Source organism: Gallinula chloropus (genome assembly GCF_964237585.1).
Source record: "Gallinula chloropus genome assembly, chromosome: 2".
NCBI classification, from domain to species: Eukaryota; Metazoa; Chordata; class Aves; order Gruiformes; family Rallidae; genus Gallinula; species Gallinula chloropus.
In genome coordinates, this window is record NC_140086.1 from 46,217,494 (window position 1) to 46,236,087 (window position 18,594).

At 46.9% G+C, this 18,594-nt stretch overlaps 1 protein-coding gene across 3 annotated transcripts in view; it reads left to right on the top strand.

Moving 5' to 3' along the window:
• Positions 1-3,421: 3,421 nt before the first annotated feature.
• The window catches only part of NOL4 (nucleolar protein 4), a gene marked incomplete at both ends in the record, with an annotated part of 194,429 nt that continues 179,256 nt past the window's right edge, over positions 3,422-18,594 (top strand). For 2 of the 3 annotated variants that reach the window (XM_084260428.1, XM_084260429.1), the window contains one exon: positions 3,422-3,688. In XM_084260428.1, coding sequence (XP_084116554.1) covers positions 3,422-3,688 — 267 coding nt within the window. The remainder of the gene's footprint in view (positions 3,689-18,594) is intronic. The other variant, XM_084260430.1, reaches the window with a different exon arrangement.

Consider the following 18,594-nt stretch of genomic DNA (forward strand, 5'->3'; position numbering starts at 1 on the left):
ACATCTTCCAGCATGCTGCTTTTAAACAACTGGTTTTATCTGGTGTTGCTAGACAGAAAGTGGGAAAACAGAGAGTAAGCGCAGGACCAGGGGGAGGGTGAGAGGAGAGGAGCAGCTGGGTGGGTCGAGCTGCCCACGTGTGGGGCCAGGGTGATGGACCAGTGTGGTCTGGCTGGGGCAGGCGAGGGATGGCTTCTCCCGGCTGTCTTACCACGGCTTACCTTCTGCATTATAGACCCACGCTCCGTGTAAACACTTTTGCTGGTGCCGCAGCCCTCAGCTGCCCGGCCCACAGCAGCCTTTTCCTGCGGGATCCCAAGCGAGGAAATCCCAGAGAGCTCATCACTGCCCAAGCCTGGGCAGGAAAAATCCACAGCTGCCTTTGCGCCGGGTCTTTCCAGGCCTCGAGTGCCTGGAAGCGCAGGCACAGGACTATTTCTGCAGAGGATGCCGAGATAAGGCTTGGGAACCTCCCCCTCCCACACACCCCACACACCCCCATTTCGTTTCAGCGCCGCTGAGCAGGGACGGGCACGTCCCCGGCTCCCATCCGATTCCGGCCTCCCGTTCCCCCCAGCCGCACAGCAAGCGCTCAACCGCGGGGCGGCTGCTCGCTGCGCGGAAGCTCGGCGCGCTGCTGCCCCGCCGCAGCCCGGGGTGCGATGCCGCCGCTCCGGCCGGCAACCCGCCTCCCGGCCCCCCCCCCATCTCCACCGCCCGCCCGTCCCCAACGCGCTGCTGCGCCCCCGGAGCCGGCGCGGAGGCGGATTGCGCGGAGGGTCCTGGATAGGACAGGAGATGCCGGGAGCTCTGGAGGCGGGTGTCCCGGGGGGCGTGTGTGTGTGTGCGGTCCCTCTGCTCTGCCGGGCGGCGGCCGAGCCATGGCGGGGGGAGGCGGCCGCCGCGAAGGGGCTTCGCTCTCCTGTTTCCACGGGGAAGCCCGGCCTCGCGGCCACGTGTCCCCGCAAGGACCCTGCCCGGCCCGCCGCAGCCCCGCCGGCCGGTGCGGCGCAAAGTGCGCGGTGCTGCTGCTGCTGCTCCTCCCCCCGCTCCGCCGGCGGCTGCGGCGTGCGCGGGCCGGCGGCCGATTATGGAGAGGGGGAAGGGGGGGGGGGAGGGGAGCAGGAGCATGAGCGGGACAGGGCGCGGGGGGGGCGTCCGCCGGGGGCACGGAGACCGCTAGACCCCCGCCGCGGCCCTGCGCGCGTTTCTTGCTCCAATAAGCAATAATTAGGTCCTAAGCTAATGATGTGTCAGCTGATCCGCTCGCTCCGTCTGCGCGCGGGGGGGGGGGGGGGGCTGCGCCTGGAGACATCGCCATGGAAACGCTCCCCTCGCCTCCCCCCTCCACCCCCCCCCGCCATGCTCCCCCCCCCCACACACACACCCCCCCTCAGGCGGCCCGCGGACAGCTCCGCGCCGGTACCCGCGGCCCCGCCGCGCCCGCGGAGGCGGGGGCGCCGCGCGCGCCATCCCGACATGGGACAGCGCTGCCCGTCACCGCGCCGCGCCGCCGTCGCCACAGAAACTTTTGTCCCGGCGGCCAATCAGGGCGCGGGAGGGGTGGGGGGGGGGGCACGGAGCGGCGCTGGGCCCGGCCCGGTGCGCCGCCGCCGCCGCCAGCCCGCCGCGGAGCGCAGCGCAGCGCAGGTCGGCTCGGCGCGGGGAGCGGCAGAGCGGAGCGGAGCGGCACGGCGGCTCCCCCGGCGCGGAACCCCGCGGCCGGGCCCGGGTCGGACGAGTGCCCCAGCCGCGGAGGTGCCGGCTGAGGGCGGGGGCGCGGAGCCGGGCGCTGGATGGCGGAGGCGCGGGCGGGCGCGGCCGCGGAGAGGCGACGAGAGGAAGCGCCGCCGCGGCGCCTTCCCCCCGCGGAGGGGGTGTCCTGCTTGGCGCGGCGGGGGAGACCGGGGAGAGCGCGGAAATCTCCGGCGTGAGCAGAAACTGTGGCGAAGGGAGGGGGAAAAAAAATCAAGATTCTTTCCTTCTTTTTTTTTTTTTTCTTCTTGTTCCCCCTTTAAAAAAGGGGGTTTTGCTCAGCATCCGCATGCAAACTTACTTGAATGCCTTGTAGCCAGTTTAGCCCAGAGACCAAAGGATACCCCGCACCCGAGGAGTCCTACATGTGTGAGCACCATCATTACACTGGCAGAGCAACCGAGAGCCGCCTCCTTTCCTTTACCAACATCCTCCTGGGACTGATCTCTCTCTCCTCCGGTCCAATATCCGAGCCTATCTCCTATATATCTGGGCTGTGGTTTTTTTTTTTTTCTTTTTTTTTTCCTCTCTTTTTTGATTTTTTCCCTCCATCTGCTGGGATTGCTAAGTAAATAAATCGAGGGAAATTCCTAAAAGGGCATCTGAAAATTCAGTGGGACTCAATATGAGGAAGTGAAATGCTCGCAGACCGTTATTATTATTTTTTTTTATTTAAAAAAAAAAATGTACTTAAAACACGGATTGGATGTATTAGGCTTAGAAAATAGCAGGTAAGAACTTTCTTTCTTTCCGGTACCTTCATGCCCGGAGCGGGGATATCTAAAGCAAAGCCGCCCAGCCCTGGAATAAAGGGGGAGCAAAGAGACCAGTTTGCCCTTCAGTGCTTCCTCCATCCTGCGCGGCGAGGCGGCTTTGGGGAGAGGCACAGCCCGCCAGGACAGAGACAGAAAGCCTTTCCAGAAGGCTGCCGGGGCGGAGGAGGGTGGGATTTTCCTTCTTTTTTCTTTTCTTTTTTTTTTACCCCCCTTCACCTGCACTATCCAGGGTGAATCCGGGTCCAGCTGATGTATGGAAGAGAAGAAGGAGGATCCGAGTCAATATTTTCTCTTCGCTAAGCCGAGGGATAGGATTTTAATTATTTATCTACCCGAACCCTCTCCGGGTAAGACGCTGTTGGAGCCAGCGGGATAGTCCTGCCTTGCACAATTATTAAAGAGACTGATCACGTACATTGGAAGGATAAGAGGAGCCTCCACCAAGACCGCTTTGCCTCCTGTGGAAAAAAAAAAGGGAAAGAAAAAAAAAAAGAAAGATGAAGGAGAACATTGCCACACTATTGAATTGATTGCTGCCCCCCAGCCCCCTCCCGGCGCCCCCCCCCCCCAACCCGATCACCACCACCACAACAAAAAAAAGAGAAAAAAAAAAGAAAACAACCCACAAAAAACCCCCCCACCAACCCGCTGGGATCTGCCTGCACCGGGACCTCCTTCGCTCCGGCTCGGAGGTGGATGCATTTTTCATGAGCGCTGGGTGAACAGGTGCAAAGTGCGGCGGGGCGGCCCGGCCCCGCACCCCGGCCCGCGTCGGGGCGGCGTGTGCGTGTGCCTGTGCCTGCCTCTCTGTGTGTGTGTGTGAGTGTGTGTGTGAGTGTGTGTGTGTGCGCCCCGGCGTGTGCATGTGTGCGTGTGTGTACTAGGAGATTATGGAGAGCAGCGACCGGGACATGTACCGCCAGTTTCAAGACTGGTGTCTCAGGACTTACGGGGACTCAGGAAAAACCAAGACGGTGACCCGTAAAAAATACGACCGGATCGTCCAGCTCCTGAACGGCTCCGAGTCGAGCTCCACGGATAATGCCAAATTCAAATTCTGGGTCAAATCTAAAGGCTTCCAGCTCGGCAACTCGGACGAGGTCAGTGGTGGTGCTGGAGGAGGGAAGCAAGTGCTGTACGTGCCAGTCAAAACCACGGTTAGTAGAGAATTGTCTTCCTTGTTCTATGTCGGCCGCTGCAGCCCGCTCCGGGAGCGAGAGGCACAGGGGGAGCCGCAGCCACAGTTGGCTCCTTCCTCCCTCTTCCCCCAAGTCATCATCACCATGTTGCGTTTGCCTGTCACATTATACACCGCCGAGGTCTTTGTGGGTCCTTTTATTTAAAGCGATCGTGCGCACAACACACCCTTTGCCGGGTCGGTGTCGTTCTCCTCCTCGTCCTCGTCGTCCCCCTCCCCCCGTTTCTCCCCCACCCCCGGGCCGCCGCGGCGGGTTTGGGGTGGGCTATTGTCCCGCCGCCGCCGCTCCGGCCATTGTGCCGGGCCCCGCCGCCCCGGGCAGCGGCCCCCCGCCGCCGGCGGGGCTGATCGATAGCGCACGGGGGTAGCCTGCCTGGCACAAAGCCAAGCGTGTCGCCGGTCGGTGATTTGGGGGGGGGGGGAGGGGAGGGGGGGCTTTCCCCGGTATATCAGTTGGGGGGGGGGGGGGCGGTTTTTCCCTGGTTTCTCCCCCCTCAATTTATTGTTCGCCCGCAGCCCCGGAGCCGCCGAGCTGTGCCTTGGCTGGCTGCGAAGCGCCGGCTGCGACCGTCACGGCGGCGGGGGGAGAGAAGGATGCTCAACAAAGGGAGAGAGGGTTCCGCATGACCGAGGGAAAGGAAGGGTGTTATTCTGTTCCTCTTTCTGGGGTCGCACGAGTCTCGCAGCCATAAGGCTTAAAACTCAATTTGATGCGTTAGGGTAGCGTGGCATCCCCCGGCAGGCGCTGGAGCTGCAGAGCTCGGCGCAGGTCTGGCTGACAGCGGGAGAGCTATTATGCGTGGCGGTGGCAGAAGCGACAGATTTTCCTATTTAAGAAGATGGGGACTGTTGGCTGCAAGTAGGTTTTTTGCCTATTGAACTCTCTTAATGTATCATTATTCTTACTTCGTATGCTCCGGGTCACGCAAGCCAAGCTTCTTTTGTCTGTGCGTGGGGCAGGCGGGGAGGGGGAGCTGCGAGAGGAAACCTGGCAATTAAAAATATCCCTGCCCGGGCATTTGGCTGGGGTGAGCAATATTCCCCTCTCTGGTCTTTTTCTTTCTTCTTTTTCTTTTTTTTTTTGGTTTTATTTTTTTTTTTGAGTGGCAGCTTATTCTGACCTAACGGGAAGGTTGCTGGGTGGCGCAGCAAAGGGGGCTTCTTGGAAAGTATTCTGGGTTGGGTTGTGACGTAGGCTGCCGGGGAAATCTGCCTCTCTCTGCCTTCATGAAGTCATAAACCTGGGCATCCCCGGGGGCCGGCTTGGATTTGCCCCCTTGTCATCAGCGCCGTCGTGGCAGCGAGGAGGTAGAGGTGGGAAATTAATTTTAAGGAGTTTGGAAATAGGAAGATTTAAAGTGAAAGAGAAGCTCCGGGCAGAGTTTGTTCCCTCCCCACGGTTTTTAGCCACCGAAGTGTTCTAGGTCTGCCTATAGGTTCAGGTAATTTGGCGGATTTCCGTTCTATCATTAGACAGCCGATTGATAATCTTCGGACCCCAAAGGGAATTGTGGATAAAATTTATGACATAAACGTTGTCTAAAGCAGAATTCTCCAATTAGGTCAACGTTTTTTAATAGGTTTTCTGCTTACTGGAATAATAATAATTTTGGAGAGCCAGTAGGCAAGATGGTTTATCCCGAAGACTATCCTTCTCATTGTAACTTCAAAGCTGTAAGCAAATTCAGTATTTTTTAAAATTACATTGACTACACTGCTAAATATAAAGGCTTGCCTTAATTTTACAAGATGGAATTTAAAAATCAAGTGCTTTTCTGGGCCTCTGAAACACCAGACTCAGTGATGCTCAGCTTGTCTATTTTCTCTCATCTTTGTTGAGCCATCAAAGCTCAGAGTCCCACCTTGGATCCCTTCTTCTATTTTATTTTCAGATTAAATAATATTTTTTTTCCTTTTTTTTTTTTTTTTTTACCCCTAGAGATTTCAGGCAGAGGTCTTACCTTTGTTCATTTAGGGGAATCATACCTTTAACTGGGAATGTCTCTGTATGTCCCTCTGTATGTATTAATATTCATGGACAAGTAACTATCTTTAGATAGCTTAAGTAAACAAGCAGGAATCCTAATAAAATAAGTAGCCTAATAAAATAAGGATGCCTGCTAATAAAATCAGGAAAGTTAGCATGACCTCTCTGTAAGCAGTTCCCGAATATCTGTACATTCCTTGAACTATGACATATAAACCCTTCCAGGAGAGGTCTTGCATGTAGGTAAAATTTCTTCCTGCTGGCCAACATAAATCTGTCGTCCAGCGTAAGTGAGAAAAGGTGATACTCAGCACTCTCATACAGCGTTTCGCTCTGAGAGTTAAACACCATCCCCTCCTAGACCCACCAACCTGGTGTCACTATCCCATCACGAAAGGCAGAGGACTATTTAAGCAGACCCGTAGGGTGGCAGTGGTTTGTACGAGCTACTACCAGGGCAGAGGCAGCGCCTGCCAGGCGCTGAAGGCTGAGGAACAGCCCAGGTGATGGAACAGGGACACAGCAAAGCTCCTGTTGACTTGAAGAGGCCTAGGATTTCACCCAGCCAGGAATGATAAGTTACAGGGGGAAAGATGGGATTTTCATCAGACAGTAATTGTCGGTAAGCCTTCAAAGCCCATTCTCTCATTTCTTTAACTCTTACTAATTATTTGGGAGTTTATTAATTTATGACCATTTAGAAATGTCCCCGCTGTCTCGCTGTACTTTTTTTCTCCTCGCTGTTACCCCCATACATTTGAGCTCGTCCAGTCCACAGAGAGAGCCACAAACAGTAGCAGATCCCCAAACATCGAATCCCTTCCTCATCCTCTCCTTCTTCTTGTCCATCACTTGATCTCACCATAGGTAAAAGCAATTTCAATTTAAAATTAATCACTGCTGGCAGCGTGAGCGTTCCCTCTGCAGTAACAGGATGGATGAAATTACAAGTTGGACTTAACAGTCACGAGCTGGTCAAAAATAAGCAAATATTCAAATACTTCATTAGGAATTATTCTCTCCTTGAAGCTTTAAGATTTGCTGCTCAGCTTTGCTGTCAGCCAGAGAGATTTGCTCCTGATGGTGCTGTAATCCACTGCTGCTGGTAATTAGACATCATTACTGCTGCGTTAAAGGGAAAGAGAGAAGGAGAGAGGACAGGCTGGGGCTAATTAACTACTTGATTCTAATGAAAGAAAGAGAGCCTGATAGCAACTGGGAGGTTGCACCGGAACAGGCTAGATGTACAACACAGACTTAATTGAAGCAGGGGTGTCTTGCAGTATTTGAGGCTTGGTCTACTTTCATATTCCATGCGCAGTAGCGTGCAAAGTATTATCCTGGTTTTCCCTTGCCCGGTTGGTAAGCAGCTCAAAATCACAGGCCTATCTTCGGTACCAAGTTTAAGCATGCCAGCAAGGAGAATGCATAGATGATTACGTGCTGGCTTAATCTATTTTATGGGTCGAGAGCAACAGGAACAAATCAATTTCTGAATGTTCACATCCCTCTGCGGCCTAGGAGATGCACTTTTGGTCACCAGGCAACAACATCCCCTGCAAAACAGCCATTTTAGGTCCAGAGTGGGACAACGCACAGCAAGGCACTCCTGTGTGCAACCCAGAGTCTATCTCACTTTGGCAACTTTTCAGATTGCTACTCCTGCTGCCATAGGTTTTCTTTCATTCAGCCCAAACTGCACTTTATGAAGGCAGTGGAATTATGCCTCGCCTAGGCTGCTGTATAAATGCATCAGGCCCACAAATATGCCAAATGGCTGACAGTATTGACTTCCAACCCATGGTGCTCACAATCCATAAGGATGCACGGAACTAATAATTCTAGTCTAATATCTTTTCCAATCGTACACATGATTTTTATGGCGGATTTCTTTGGTGTGTATTTTCTCCGTAGTTCTTTTAACTGGAACTGTTTATCCATTGGCGATCTGAAAAAAAACATATTTTCACCACTTTTCTTTCTCATGCTTGATGTTTGTTGCCCATAGACACAAATACGGCTCCTAAAATCAGTCCTGATTTCAAAAGAAGTTAGAAAATAATGACCCAAGCTGTGCCATCGAGTTCTAAGCAGAACTTTGCTTTGAAAAAGAAGGGCCAAAATGATTGCAGGATTCATCTCAAATATAAAATTTACACAGCATTAGTAAATGAATAGAATATAACCTCAGAGGCCAAGTTGGGACTGCTTTTATGTCATTATTAATTTGGAATGACTCCATTGACTTTAATGAAATCACAGACCTAGTATATGAATTTTCCCATGCCTTCTTTTATATTTTCCAACTAGAAGCATAGAATGGACTTTCATTCAGAAACCAAATTTTGTTCAGTTTAATTAAATCTTTAGGTCCTCCAGGAGGATCTGGTAGCTCTTGGATTGCTGCTAGCAGGCCAGAGAGGCTTTCTGCAGGTGCAGGGCTGACTACTGAATCTGATTACAGGATTTAGGGCTTAAAATTATAGGCCAGTCAGTTCTATGGAAAAGGGTATATCCCATCCCACCTCTTGTTCTGTTAGTGATGAAGAGCAGGAGATGGACGTACGAGTTTATGGCTTGATTTTATATAAATTACTTTGTTTATGAACAACGTAAGAAACAGATCACAGTATAAATAGCTTGTATGTCAAAATACGGAGTTTAAAATTATCTTATGTTTTAAATTGTCCTTTATTTTAGGACATTTTCTAGCAAGCTGGAAATACGGAGCTTTGCTTCAATGTGTTTATCCCCATTTTTGTAGCCATCTATATGGAACATGAATAAAAGAGTTTGTCGAGTATGTATCAGTAGCTCTGCAGCCTGCTGAACTGCCAACACGTAATGGCAGTAAGTACCACGGAAAGGTGATGCTGAGGGTGAGCTATAATTTATCCCACGGTACAATTCTGCGGTAGTTTGCAGTCCCGTTAAATGCACCTTCCAGGCTCAGAAGTGGTATTCGAGCCCTCCCATATCCGTCTTCTTTTAACTGCTCACCACAATTTCCTTAACCCCTGTTCAGGTCTGCGGAGCTTTGTCTCCTCCAGTTACCCACAGCCTCTGCCCTGCCATTCACAGACCTCCTGACAGAGTCAGTGAGGAGGGATGCTGGTGAATCAGAGCGACGGTGCTGGAAAATGGTCACAGCAGATGGAACAAAACCGGTTTAGTTGGCAACTCTTCATGCAGGCGTTCAGCAAAGTGTTTGTGAATAAAGAGAAAAACCCTGTCCTGAAATTCAAAAAGGCTGAAGCAGCCGTAGGTAACACCCATCTCCACACGTGTGTGTGTGAGAGAGGGGCAAAGGGAGCGGAGGATCTGAGATTTCTCAGCAACCATGTTAAGCTAGAATTTTCCAAAGAAGCATGAAGAAAATTTTAAAAACTAGAAACTGGTAATGTTACTTTAGAAACATTAAATAGGGCGTAGCAATACCATAACAGTACTGGCACATCCATCCCATGCATAACAGGATGAAGATTCAGTGCTGTCCCCTGGTAAAGACCAGGCTTATAGCTGGAAAGCCCAAGTCTTTCCACGGATCCAAAATTAAACCTCCCAGTTTAATTTGCCGTGAACTTTTGCCGAGAAGACTGAGGCGACAGTGAACTGGGTGCGTCAGTGCATTACCCTCAGCCTCATGTCTGTGAAGCTGCAGTGCACTCAGTCATGATGCTGCATGGGAAGGGACTCCAGCTCAGGCACTTCAGCCCTGATTTTCTTCAGAAGTACTGTGTGTTGTTTCTGTGGCTACATGGCTACGTGGTCAGTGAAAAATAAACTGGTTGGTGCTAAAACGGGTTGATAGGCAATCGGTACAGCACAATGGGATTTCTGATCTTTTTATGGAGGCAGCTTGTTTCTTTGCTATCTTCTGGGGTATTCACCATTGCTCTTGTTCAACGCTGTAGACAGAAAGGAGACAATCCAGAGAGACTACACACATATATGTATACAAGGATTCCGTGCAGAGAGGGCTTATCATGGACACTGGCCCCTGTGAGAAGGTGGCTGGTGCTAGTGCTGGATGAATGTGGGAACTAATGATTCAAATTTCATTTTATGCTACAGAAATAAGTTTAACTTGACTAACATTGAACCACGAGTTTTGGTCTGCTATTGAGAGAAGGCAACCAGCAGCTGGTTTGGGTTTGCTCTGAAGGAAGCTATTTGTGTCCTGATATCTATCTACCCTTATGCAGGACACACATGGTAAGAGTTTGCGTGAACAGAGATATAAAGAGGTAGATGTGGAGAAAGATGAAAAGACAGTGTGGCAGGAAACCCTCTCCAACAGGATCCTACCAGATTCTGCAGACCCCATGCACCACACAGCATCACAGGAGTCCTTTGTTTCTTGTTGAGTGGGTTGACCCTGATCAACACACTTCCAAAATGAAAGATGGTTTTATCTTGTATATGTCATTTCAAACCTGCCAGAAGCCTCTCTGACTTCAGAAAACTCAGGAGATATTAGCTGGTGCATGAGAGTTGTTTGCATCGTTGTACAGCAGCAATGAAAGTGATCCTGTAGCTTTCTTAAATTACCCTTTTGTTCTGTTTAAATAGATGAGCCTCAAAACCTTACCTTTCCATCACCAAGTTATTGTGTTTTGGTTTTGGTTTTTCTTAATGGCTTATGAACATAAAATATACAGGTGGGCACTGCCAATATCCAAGAAAGACTTGCTGCAAGTTACAGTGTTGAGCATTCTTCTGGATGCAAATGGATTTCCTTAGTGATGATCAACTTCATAGCAGATAGTTGTACAGGCTTCTGACTGCTTCTTCAATAACTCTGTGGGCTGCAAAACCTGACAGTTACTATGTACATCTGCAGGGATTAAAGCTAGTTGTTGAAATTGAATTGTAGGGTTGGAAACATTTAGATGTGTATGTGGATACTCTTCAACTTAAGGGGCTATCTGTAGTGAACATTTTGCTTCATAAACCTGATCTATGTTAGAGTGAACCTCAGGCGAAAACTTCCTCTTTTTTTTCCAGTAATAAATATTCCATATAGACTTGGAAGGACAGTTTTTATTAAATGACCTACTTGAGCCTAGGATGAAATTCATTCAACCCCTCTCACTTGAGCGCCTGTAATAAAGCTCCTCTGGGAAACGAAGGGTTATATATGATATATTGCCAGTAGAATATAGGTGTCTGGAAATTTTGTGAATTTTGTTACCCCAAGTTTTTAATGCAACAAGAGATGGATGTGGTAACATTTTGACAGTGCTTAAGCAAATTTAGGAGGCGAAATGACTTGCACTTAAATGACTTACGACTCTTAACTTAGGTTTTTAAATGTGTACATCTTGTGGTCGCTCTCTTTGTTGCCTCTGGACTTAAGCATAGCACTACCAATGCTGCCAGGTGGATTTTATAGAACACTTGTGCAAAGCAGATCCAGAGGTGAAGTAGCTGCCATTGAACCATGACCTCTCTGTGCAGGGTAAAGCAGCATTGAGCTGGCATGTGGGAAGTCGAATTTCCATGTGGACTAATGCTTACTTACCCTGAGCTGATAGAAGATGAGGAACAAGCAAGTAGCTATGCAAGTATTTAGATACAATAACAAGACAAGGTGCAGCCGGAGGTTTCAGGAGACAGGAAAGATGAGGAGGAGTACAAAAAGTTTTCACAGAACTTCCAATTTTCAGCAGGTGACTTCTCTGCTGTGGGCAGTGAGGAAGCACCTGTCCTGAGTTTACATTTTTCAGCTGATGAAACTGAAGACAGAAATAACTAAAAAAAAAAAAAAAAGAGGTGATGGCAAATCAAGATATTAAATATCAGTGCATCACTGAGACCAATACAAATCCAAGAATGCCAATGAACTTAACAATGAAGTAACTAAAATATTATTTAAATACATAATTTGCTACTATATACCAGAGAGACTGATACCAGAGGATGACCAAAAAATGTACTAGAAAGAGGGGGAAAAAAAAGGTGGTAAAGATAGTTGATAGAAATGGCAGATCAATGAACCATATTTCAGCATCAGAAGCAAACAAAAAAACCCATAAGAAAATAATTAAAAATAGAGCTGTTAAGTGTCAATAGGAACTATACCTGGCTGGTGCAACTGGTTTGGATTTTGTCAGGGTTGATCACATTCCTCTAACCTGTTGTGCTCAGAAGTCTTTCAGATAATTTTCAGGTGAAAATTTGGTTCTGGCTTCCTTCTGAAATGAAAGCAATTTCATACTGACTTTCCTAAAGCAGGGCTGAAACTTTGTCTCTGATGGCAAATTAAAGCTGGTGAAGAGTTGGGAAGCCATAGGAACCATTTGAGAGTGATACAAATGCAGTCCAATGTGCGTATATGCACACACATGAAGTATAGGTGTATACATATTTACACATAAATCTCAGGTAAATGAAGGGGTTCTGACACCGGATGGGAATGCAAATTAATTAGGTTAAGCAAGGCCAGGAAGAATTGGGAGGGAAAACAGAAATACCGTAACAAAGGGAAAAAGGAGAAATCATGGCAGGCAGAATTCCCTACAGACCACTGCCAGACAATTTACATTTTATGCCATTGTGACATTAGCTTTCTGAGAGGAAAGGAAGAATTCAAGCTTTTCAATCACATCTAAAATGTATAGACTTAGTACATCATCTCAAGGGGTATATTTAGGAATAATTTCAACCAAATCAATAAGAGTATCTTCCATAAGCATAGCAGGGATAACAAAAATTGGTATTAGAAAAAGTATAGAGAATAATGCTGAAAACTTATTCTTCTCATTCATTAAGTGGTATGTCCTTGCCTTTAACAACATGCTTAGTGTATTTACCTCATCTTGAAAAGGTCACGACAGATGAAAGGTCCAGGGAAGGTAACTAAGCTAATTAATGAAAATGGGTGCTTATAAGAGAAATAGATTTTAATGGTCGTATCTATCACCCAGAAAGATGAATGTTAAGAGAAAATGCACAATAGAAAACAGATATGTGAAAAGGCAGAAGGAAGCTGAGAGATACGGTGTGGTGTAAACACTGATGAACAGCAGAGAGGGGAAAATCAGCAGCCACCCTTTTTAATCCTATTCCATCTACTAAGACTCTTTTGACACCCTTCTCAAAAGGTAAATTCAAAGGTAGGCCATTGTTTTATAACCCATAGTGTTGGGAATGGGAAGCCTGCATTGCAGCCCCTAGAGAAACTCTGACTGATTCAGCCAAAACTTCTTCCAAGGTTTTTACAAGAGAATGATAGCTCGTGGCTCTCATAAGGATGTGGTATGCTCTTTCTGTCAGTTCAGCTTCGCTGGCTGGAGCAGAAGTGAGGACAAGGTCATGTTCCTACCCTTCCTTCTCTCTTCCCCAGGGCGGGCATTGGCGATGGCACTTCCCTGCTGCTGTGCTGTTACCTGTTACATCACCAGCATCTCCCCTGGTGTTGTCCTTTAGAGTGTCTACCAGGGTTAGTCATGTTCCAGCCCATACAGCCGACACAAGGAAAGACTGGTGGAGTGTGGTGATACTCCAGCATCTTCCCATCCCTTCTCCTTATTACCGAGCTTTTGTATTGCTGGTGGTCTTGGCCTTCATGCTCTTGTTTCATGAACAGATTATTATGTTTTAGGTATGTGTTCTACTTAGGTTGGCTGGAACCTAAGTAGGTTGGCTGAAGCTAGCAGAGGAAAAGGATTTGGTTGTTACTGCACAGTGAGACTGGATGCACTGTATTTTGTTTAGAGATCTGTTTGTTTACATAAGAATTACTGAGCTCTGAGATGTCTTTTGCAGACTCCCTTGGAGACTGGGACTAGATGGCTTGTTGGTCAGTTTGACTGTAGCGGTTTCTGTGGCTCGTTTCTGTAGTGATACTTCTTGTTGGGAGGAAGGAAGGACATCATCAAGTTTCTGAGCTCCAGCACTGTCCTATATGGACCAGTGCCTGAGATTACTGTGATTTACACAGAACGTTTGCAGTGAGCCACCTCTGTCCCAATTTACTCCACTTGTGATGAGAAGTAACGTTCTGTTTTCACCTCTGTATTTTTGTCTACTTGTGTTAGCTTTTCTGGTGTGCATTTGTTGCAACTATTACCAAACTCTTATTACAGTGGGAAGAAAAGAAAAAAAAAGAGAGTAGAATTACTAGAGAATTAATTGAAAATGTAAGAGGAAATTAGCTCATATGGATGATGACAGTTTCTGGAAGACTTTGCTTTTGACCAAGCTGACCAGCAAGTATGGCATATATCTAATCAGATCACTTGTCCCACTGCATTTCTCAAGGAACAGCAGTGGAAAATAACAAAGAATGTGACTAATTCTTTTTTTCCTTAATCGATACATGGCCATCTCTCTTTTTTTTTTTTTTTTAACGGCATCTTTTGATAATCTTTATCGTTTTATATCCTGAGAGTTCAGTGAAGTCCCAATGCCATGGTTGTCCTAATACTGAAGTATTGCATGTGTAGGAAGGCAACAGCTCAGCCTTCTTTTAAAGAGCGCTGTATTCCCGTTCCAGGTATCTGTCAAAACCCCACAGTTCAGAGAAAGCACACATCTATCTACTCCTTTTTGTCTCAGTTTGGGCTTATCCCACAAGAAGATGGGATAGTAAGTTCTGTGTGGACACAGCATCAAACCCCAGAACTTCTCAAAAGGAGTCTATTGTAAACTCCTTGGACTTTGACCCTGGGTTTTTTGCTTTTATAAAAACCCACAGAAATCCTCAGTTTTCATTTCCCGGTGCACGAAGCCTGGCTATCATTGTTTTGGTGGAACTGAGAGCTGAACTGGGCATATGCTGAGCTTCCAAGGAGTTAAGTTTGCACCAGAGCAAATAATAAAGCAATATAAATAAAGCTAGGTCTAAAGGAGAGTAAAACCGCTTAACATAAAACTACTTTCTTCCTTTTTAACTGCCCTCCTGTATAGCAAATTTTGATATTATTCTCTTCAACTCAGCCCAATTTTAGCAAGATACACTGAGAGGAAACTACAGAACTGAAAAGATTGGTTTACCTGTATCCCTGCTTGAACCTCTACATTTTCAATATGAACCAAAAGGACTGTTTTCAAAAACTGAGTAGGAAAAAGCATTCTTAAATAGGTGAAAGCAGGTCAAATTTTATCAACAAGCTGAAAAAATTAATAGAATTCTAACAAACTGTATTGTCTGCTACTTACTGTTGAACTTTAATAAATGTATAAGTACTTACCCTATTATTATTATTATTTTTAAATTTAATTCTTAATAAAGGTAGAGTCAAGAAAATATTCACACACACAGACTTAAAAAACATGACAAATGTGCATTATCATTCTTGCTGTAATTTGAAAGCAAGCAACTCAAGTTCAGCATCAATGGTCTTGAGAAAGTATTTTAAAGTGAATTGTTAATTTGCCTAATTGATCCAAAGAGTGGACTAACAGACCTACAAAAGGGCTGAAAGACTGTAGCTGTAGGAAGTTGGAAGGAGTCAAGCTGATGAAATTTCTGAGGTTTTGAAGGACCAGTTGAGTCATCCTAAATTGTCCTGGATGGAATCCCCTTCTGGGATAGGACCAGCAAAAGGTCTATGAATTATTTTTTTTAAAAAAATATATATATTATTCCCTCCCCCCCCCAAAAAAAAAAAAAAAATTATGCCCCTGTTTTGAAGACATAAAGCAGTCCTTGAGTGATGCTTAGGCATCCAGGCTCCTGCAGGTGAGGAGTACCCCCCTCCCAAAGCATCTGACACATGCCCTCTATACCCCAATTAGTTGGTATGGGTTGACTGAGCGGTAGAAAACAAGTTCTCAGTAGGCTACGTTCAGATAAAGTTTTACTGTTTGTAAAGAGTAATTTACCCATAACTGCTATGTGGTTTTGCCACAGTATGTTCCAATGTGTTAGACCAGTGCTTAGTAAGTGTACAGACGCGTTTATAAAATGTGTGAGAATATCTAGAAAAGGTTTAATTACAGCAAGGCCAAATTCAGCTGCAAAATAATACCAGCAGCACCCTGCTCCCACTTCTTTGGTTGTAATTCCTTGCAGAACCAGACTTACACTGTACAGACAGATCTCCATCACAGAAATCCCCATATTCTGATTGTTTAGGGAGGGGAGAAACAAACTGGAGAAGAAGCTCGAGCTTAGTCCTTTATAAACTCCCCATATATTTGAGTTGATTAAAAGAGCATCTCTCATCCTTTCCCAGCTAAACGTACACAACACACACACTCATCCTCAATTACACTCTTGAGATGGTTTGTTTGCTGGTATTTAAGTATTCTCCCTTTTCTACGGGTACTGCATTAGGACATAATGCTACAGGGAGATTTCAGATCTCTTTCCCTTTCCCCTGTCTCTTTGAACTATGTTGGCTTTAGAGAAATCCTAACAAGAGGGGAAGAAAAGTGAGATGAGAGAACAAATGGAGTAAAGTGTTAAATCCAATCAAGTATAAACAAACTTTGGTTTAATAGCTCCCTGTGAGCTCATCCTAAAGCGTGAAAGGCAGCTTTTGAGAGAGGTGGAGGCTGGGGAAAGTAAAATAAGCCTGGAAAACACGTACTATACATTTCACAATCATTGTAATAATAAAGCTAATGAAGTAAACCAGGTAAAAGAAGGCTGATGCTACCTGTTAATTTGGTAATAAAGCTCCTATTAATCTTCAAAACCAGCATTTATGCAGCTAAGCGTACCTGGTGGCCACCTATAAGCACAGAACAACCTTAAGATATTAACTACCTAACAATTAAAATTGCCTGTGAAAATGTGAGGAAGATGCAACATGAGGGTTTGGTTTCATTTCATTTTGCTGAATTTAATTTCAGCAAATTTTTGAACAAATGCTATGTATATTCCCCAGCATTTTATTGCAAATTGGACTTTATTCGTCAACATTGAGTATCACAGCATGATACAGCAGAAAGCAGCTAAGCAGAATCTCACTAGACACTAAAAAGATGGTCTTTATACAAATATGTGAATAATTAATACAGGTGCTAGATACTCCTTGCAATTTGAATTTGAATGGGTTCGCCATTGTGTCGTATTGTAGCCCCAATATCTATTCGATGGCCGCAGCACTACGCCTTTTCCTTGATCCTTGTCGTTTGTCTTTGCTGCTGCAGATTATTATTCACTAATAGGCACAGAACGGGTGTTTTCCTTATGTCACCGTTATTTCCAGAACTCGAAGCCTGCCATTTCTAATTTTGAATTCCAATCCAGTGGCAGGTGCCAAGATTCAAATGTATATAATCTATGGGCAGTAGGCTCAGCCTGTTTGTGTAGCATCAGTTGAACCGAAGCACTCACTGTGCTGGCTGCATTTTAATATTTTTAATCTTTCTTTGGAAGCCACGCTATTTTGGTGAGCTACCAAATGCAGTCTAAGCTGCACACAAGAGGAGATCTACAAATGGGTTTCTAAATGTAGGCTTCTGTAAAATGAAAAAGAAAAAACAGACCACAGAACAAAAAAAAAAACAACTCAAACCCCACCCAAACCTCTTATAAACATGAAACTGGAGAATCTATGAGATCCAACCCACCCACAACCATCTGAAGCAATAAGTTATCTATCTTACTTATCTAACCAAAACTTTGGACGTGACATGAGCAGAAATGAGGTGAACAAGTTGAGCTGAAATAATTTCTACAGTAATCTTTTAAAACATCCAAGGCCAGGAAGGCTAATTTTAAGAATTGCCGAATGGCATTACCATAATAATGTGAAATAGACCATTTTAAAGGCAAAACCCCTGTTCCCACTAAAGTCAATAGCAAAATCCCACTCGCTACAACAGTAGTGGGATTGGTCTGCTAAGTAGCAAACCATGCTTTAAAAAATCAATACTTCAATTTTACAAGGTAATATGGATAGCAGTATAGTTGCCTATTATTAGACCCCACAGTCTGCGGGTTTTATCTCTCTAATGATACCGAGGTTCAGCACCTATCTTATGAATCATTGAGAGGGAAGACATAAGCTGTTTCAAAGCATCCCCCCCTGCCCCTAGCCGAGAAAGCTCTCCAGAGGCAGGATGCGCCGCACCGGGCGAGCTTCCATCAGCGCCGCACAGCAAGGATTACTCTGAAATGACTGCCTCGCTCCGGAAAAAAAAAGATATTAAAAAAGAAAAAAAAGCAGCATTAATCGTTGTGGATCTATCTCGCTGCAGTGTTTGATGCCCAGAACTTCAGTCCCAACTCTGATAGATGTCGATGATGAACAGAAATGCCCTGAAACGGGTCGGGTTTTCATCTCAACACCCCCACCGCGAAGCACACTGGTGGGAGTGTATTTTTATTTCGCGTTTTCCTCTTAGGCTTCACGTGTTGCGGTGTTGTGATTCGGCACGGAGCTGGTAGCACAGGCGTCCCCCTTGACACAAAGGACAGACGTAGGTTTGAGCAGAGAGGCTTCGGGCGAGGGGCTGAATTTCTATCAACACCGGGGCAGCCACCCCGCTCTTGGTTGTATTCCCTGGAGCTCAAACCATCCCCCTGTAATACGGAGTGTTTTCTGGGTCCCCCCGCTCCCCGGGACACGCCGTGCCCCGAAACGCGTGTGCGCCGGGAGCTGAGGCAGCGAGAAGCCCTGTGCGTCCCCTCCCGCCCCCGGGGCTGCGGTGCGGGGAGGCGGCGGGCTGGGTGCTGGCGGGAGGCGCGGTGACCGTGACTCCATCGGACATAATGAGCGCAGCGGTTCGGCAGCCGGCAGACATTTCCCTCACCCCTCCCCCTGCAGCCATATGGTGCCGTAAACAACCGCCGCGCCGTGCGGGGTTGGGGTTTTGTTGTTGTTGTTGTTGCTGTTTCCACCCCCCCCGCCCCCCGTTCTCCCAGTGCTGCGCAGGCCGCGGGTGCCTCCCGGGGGTACCGGCCGGTGCTCCGGAGC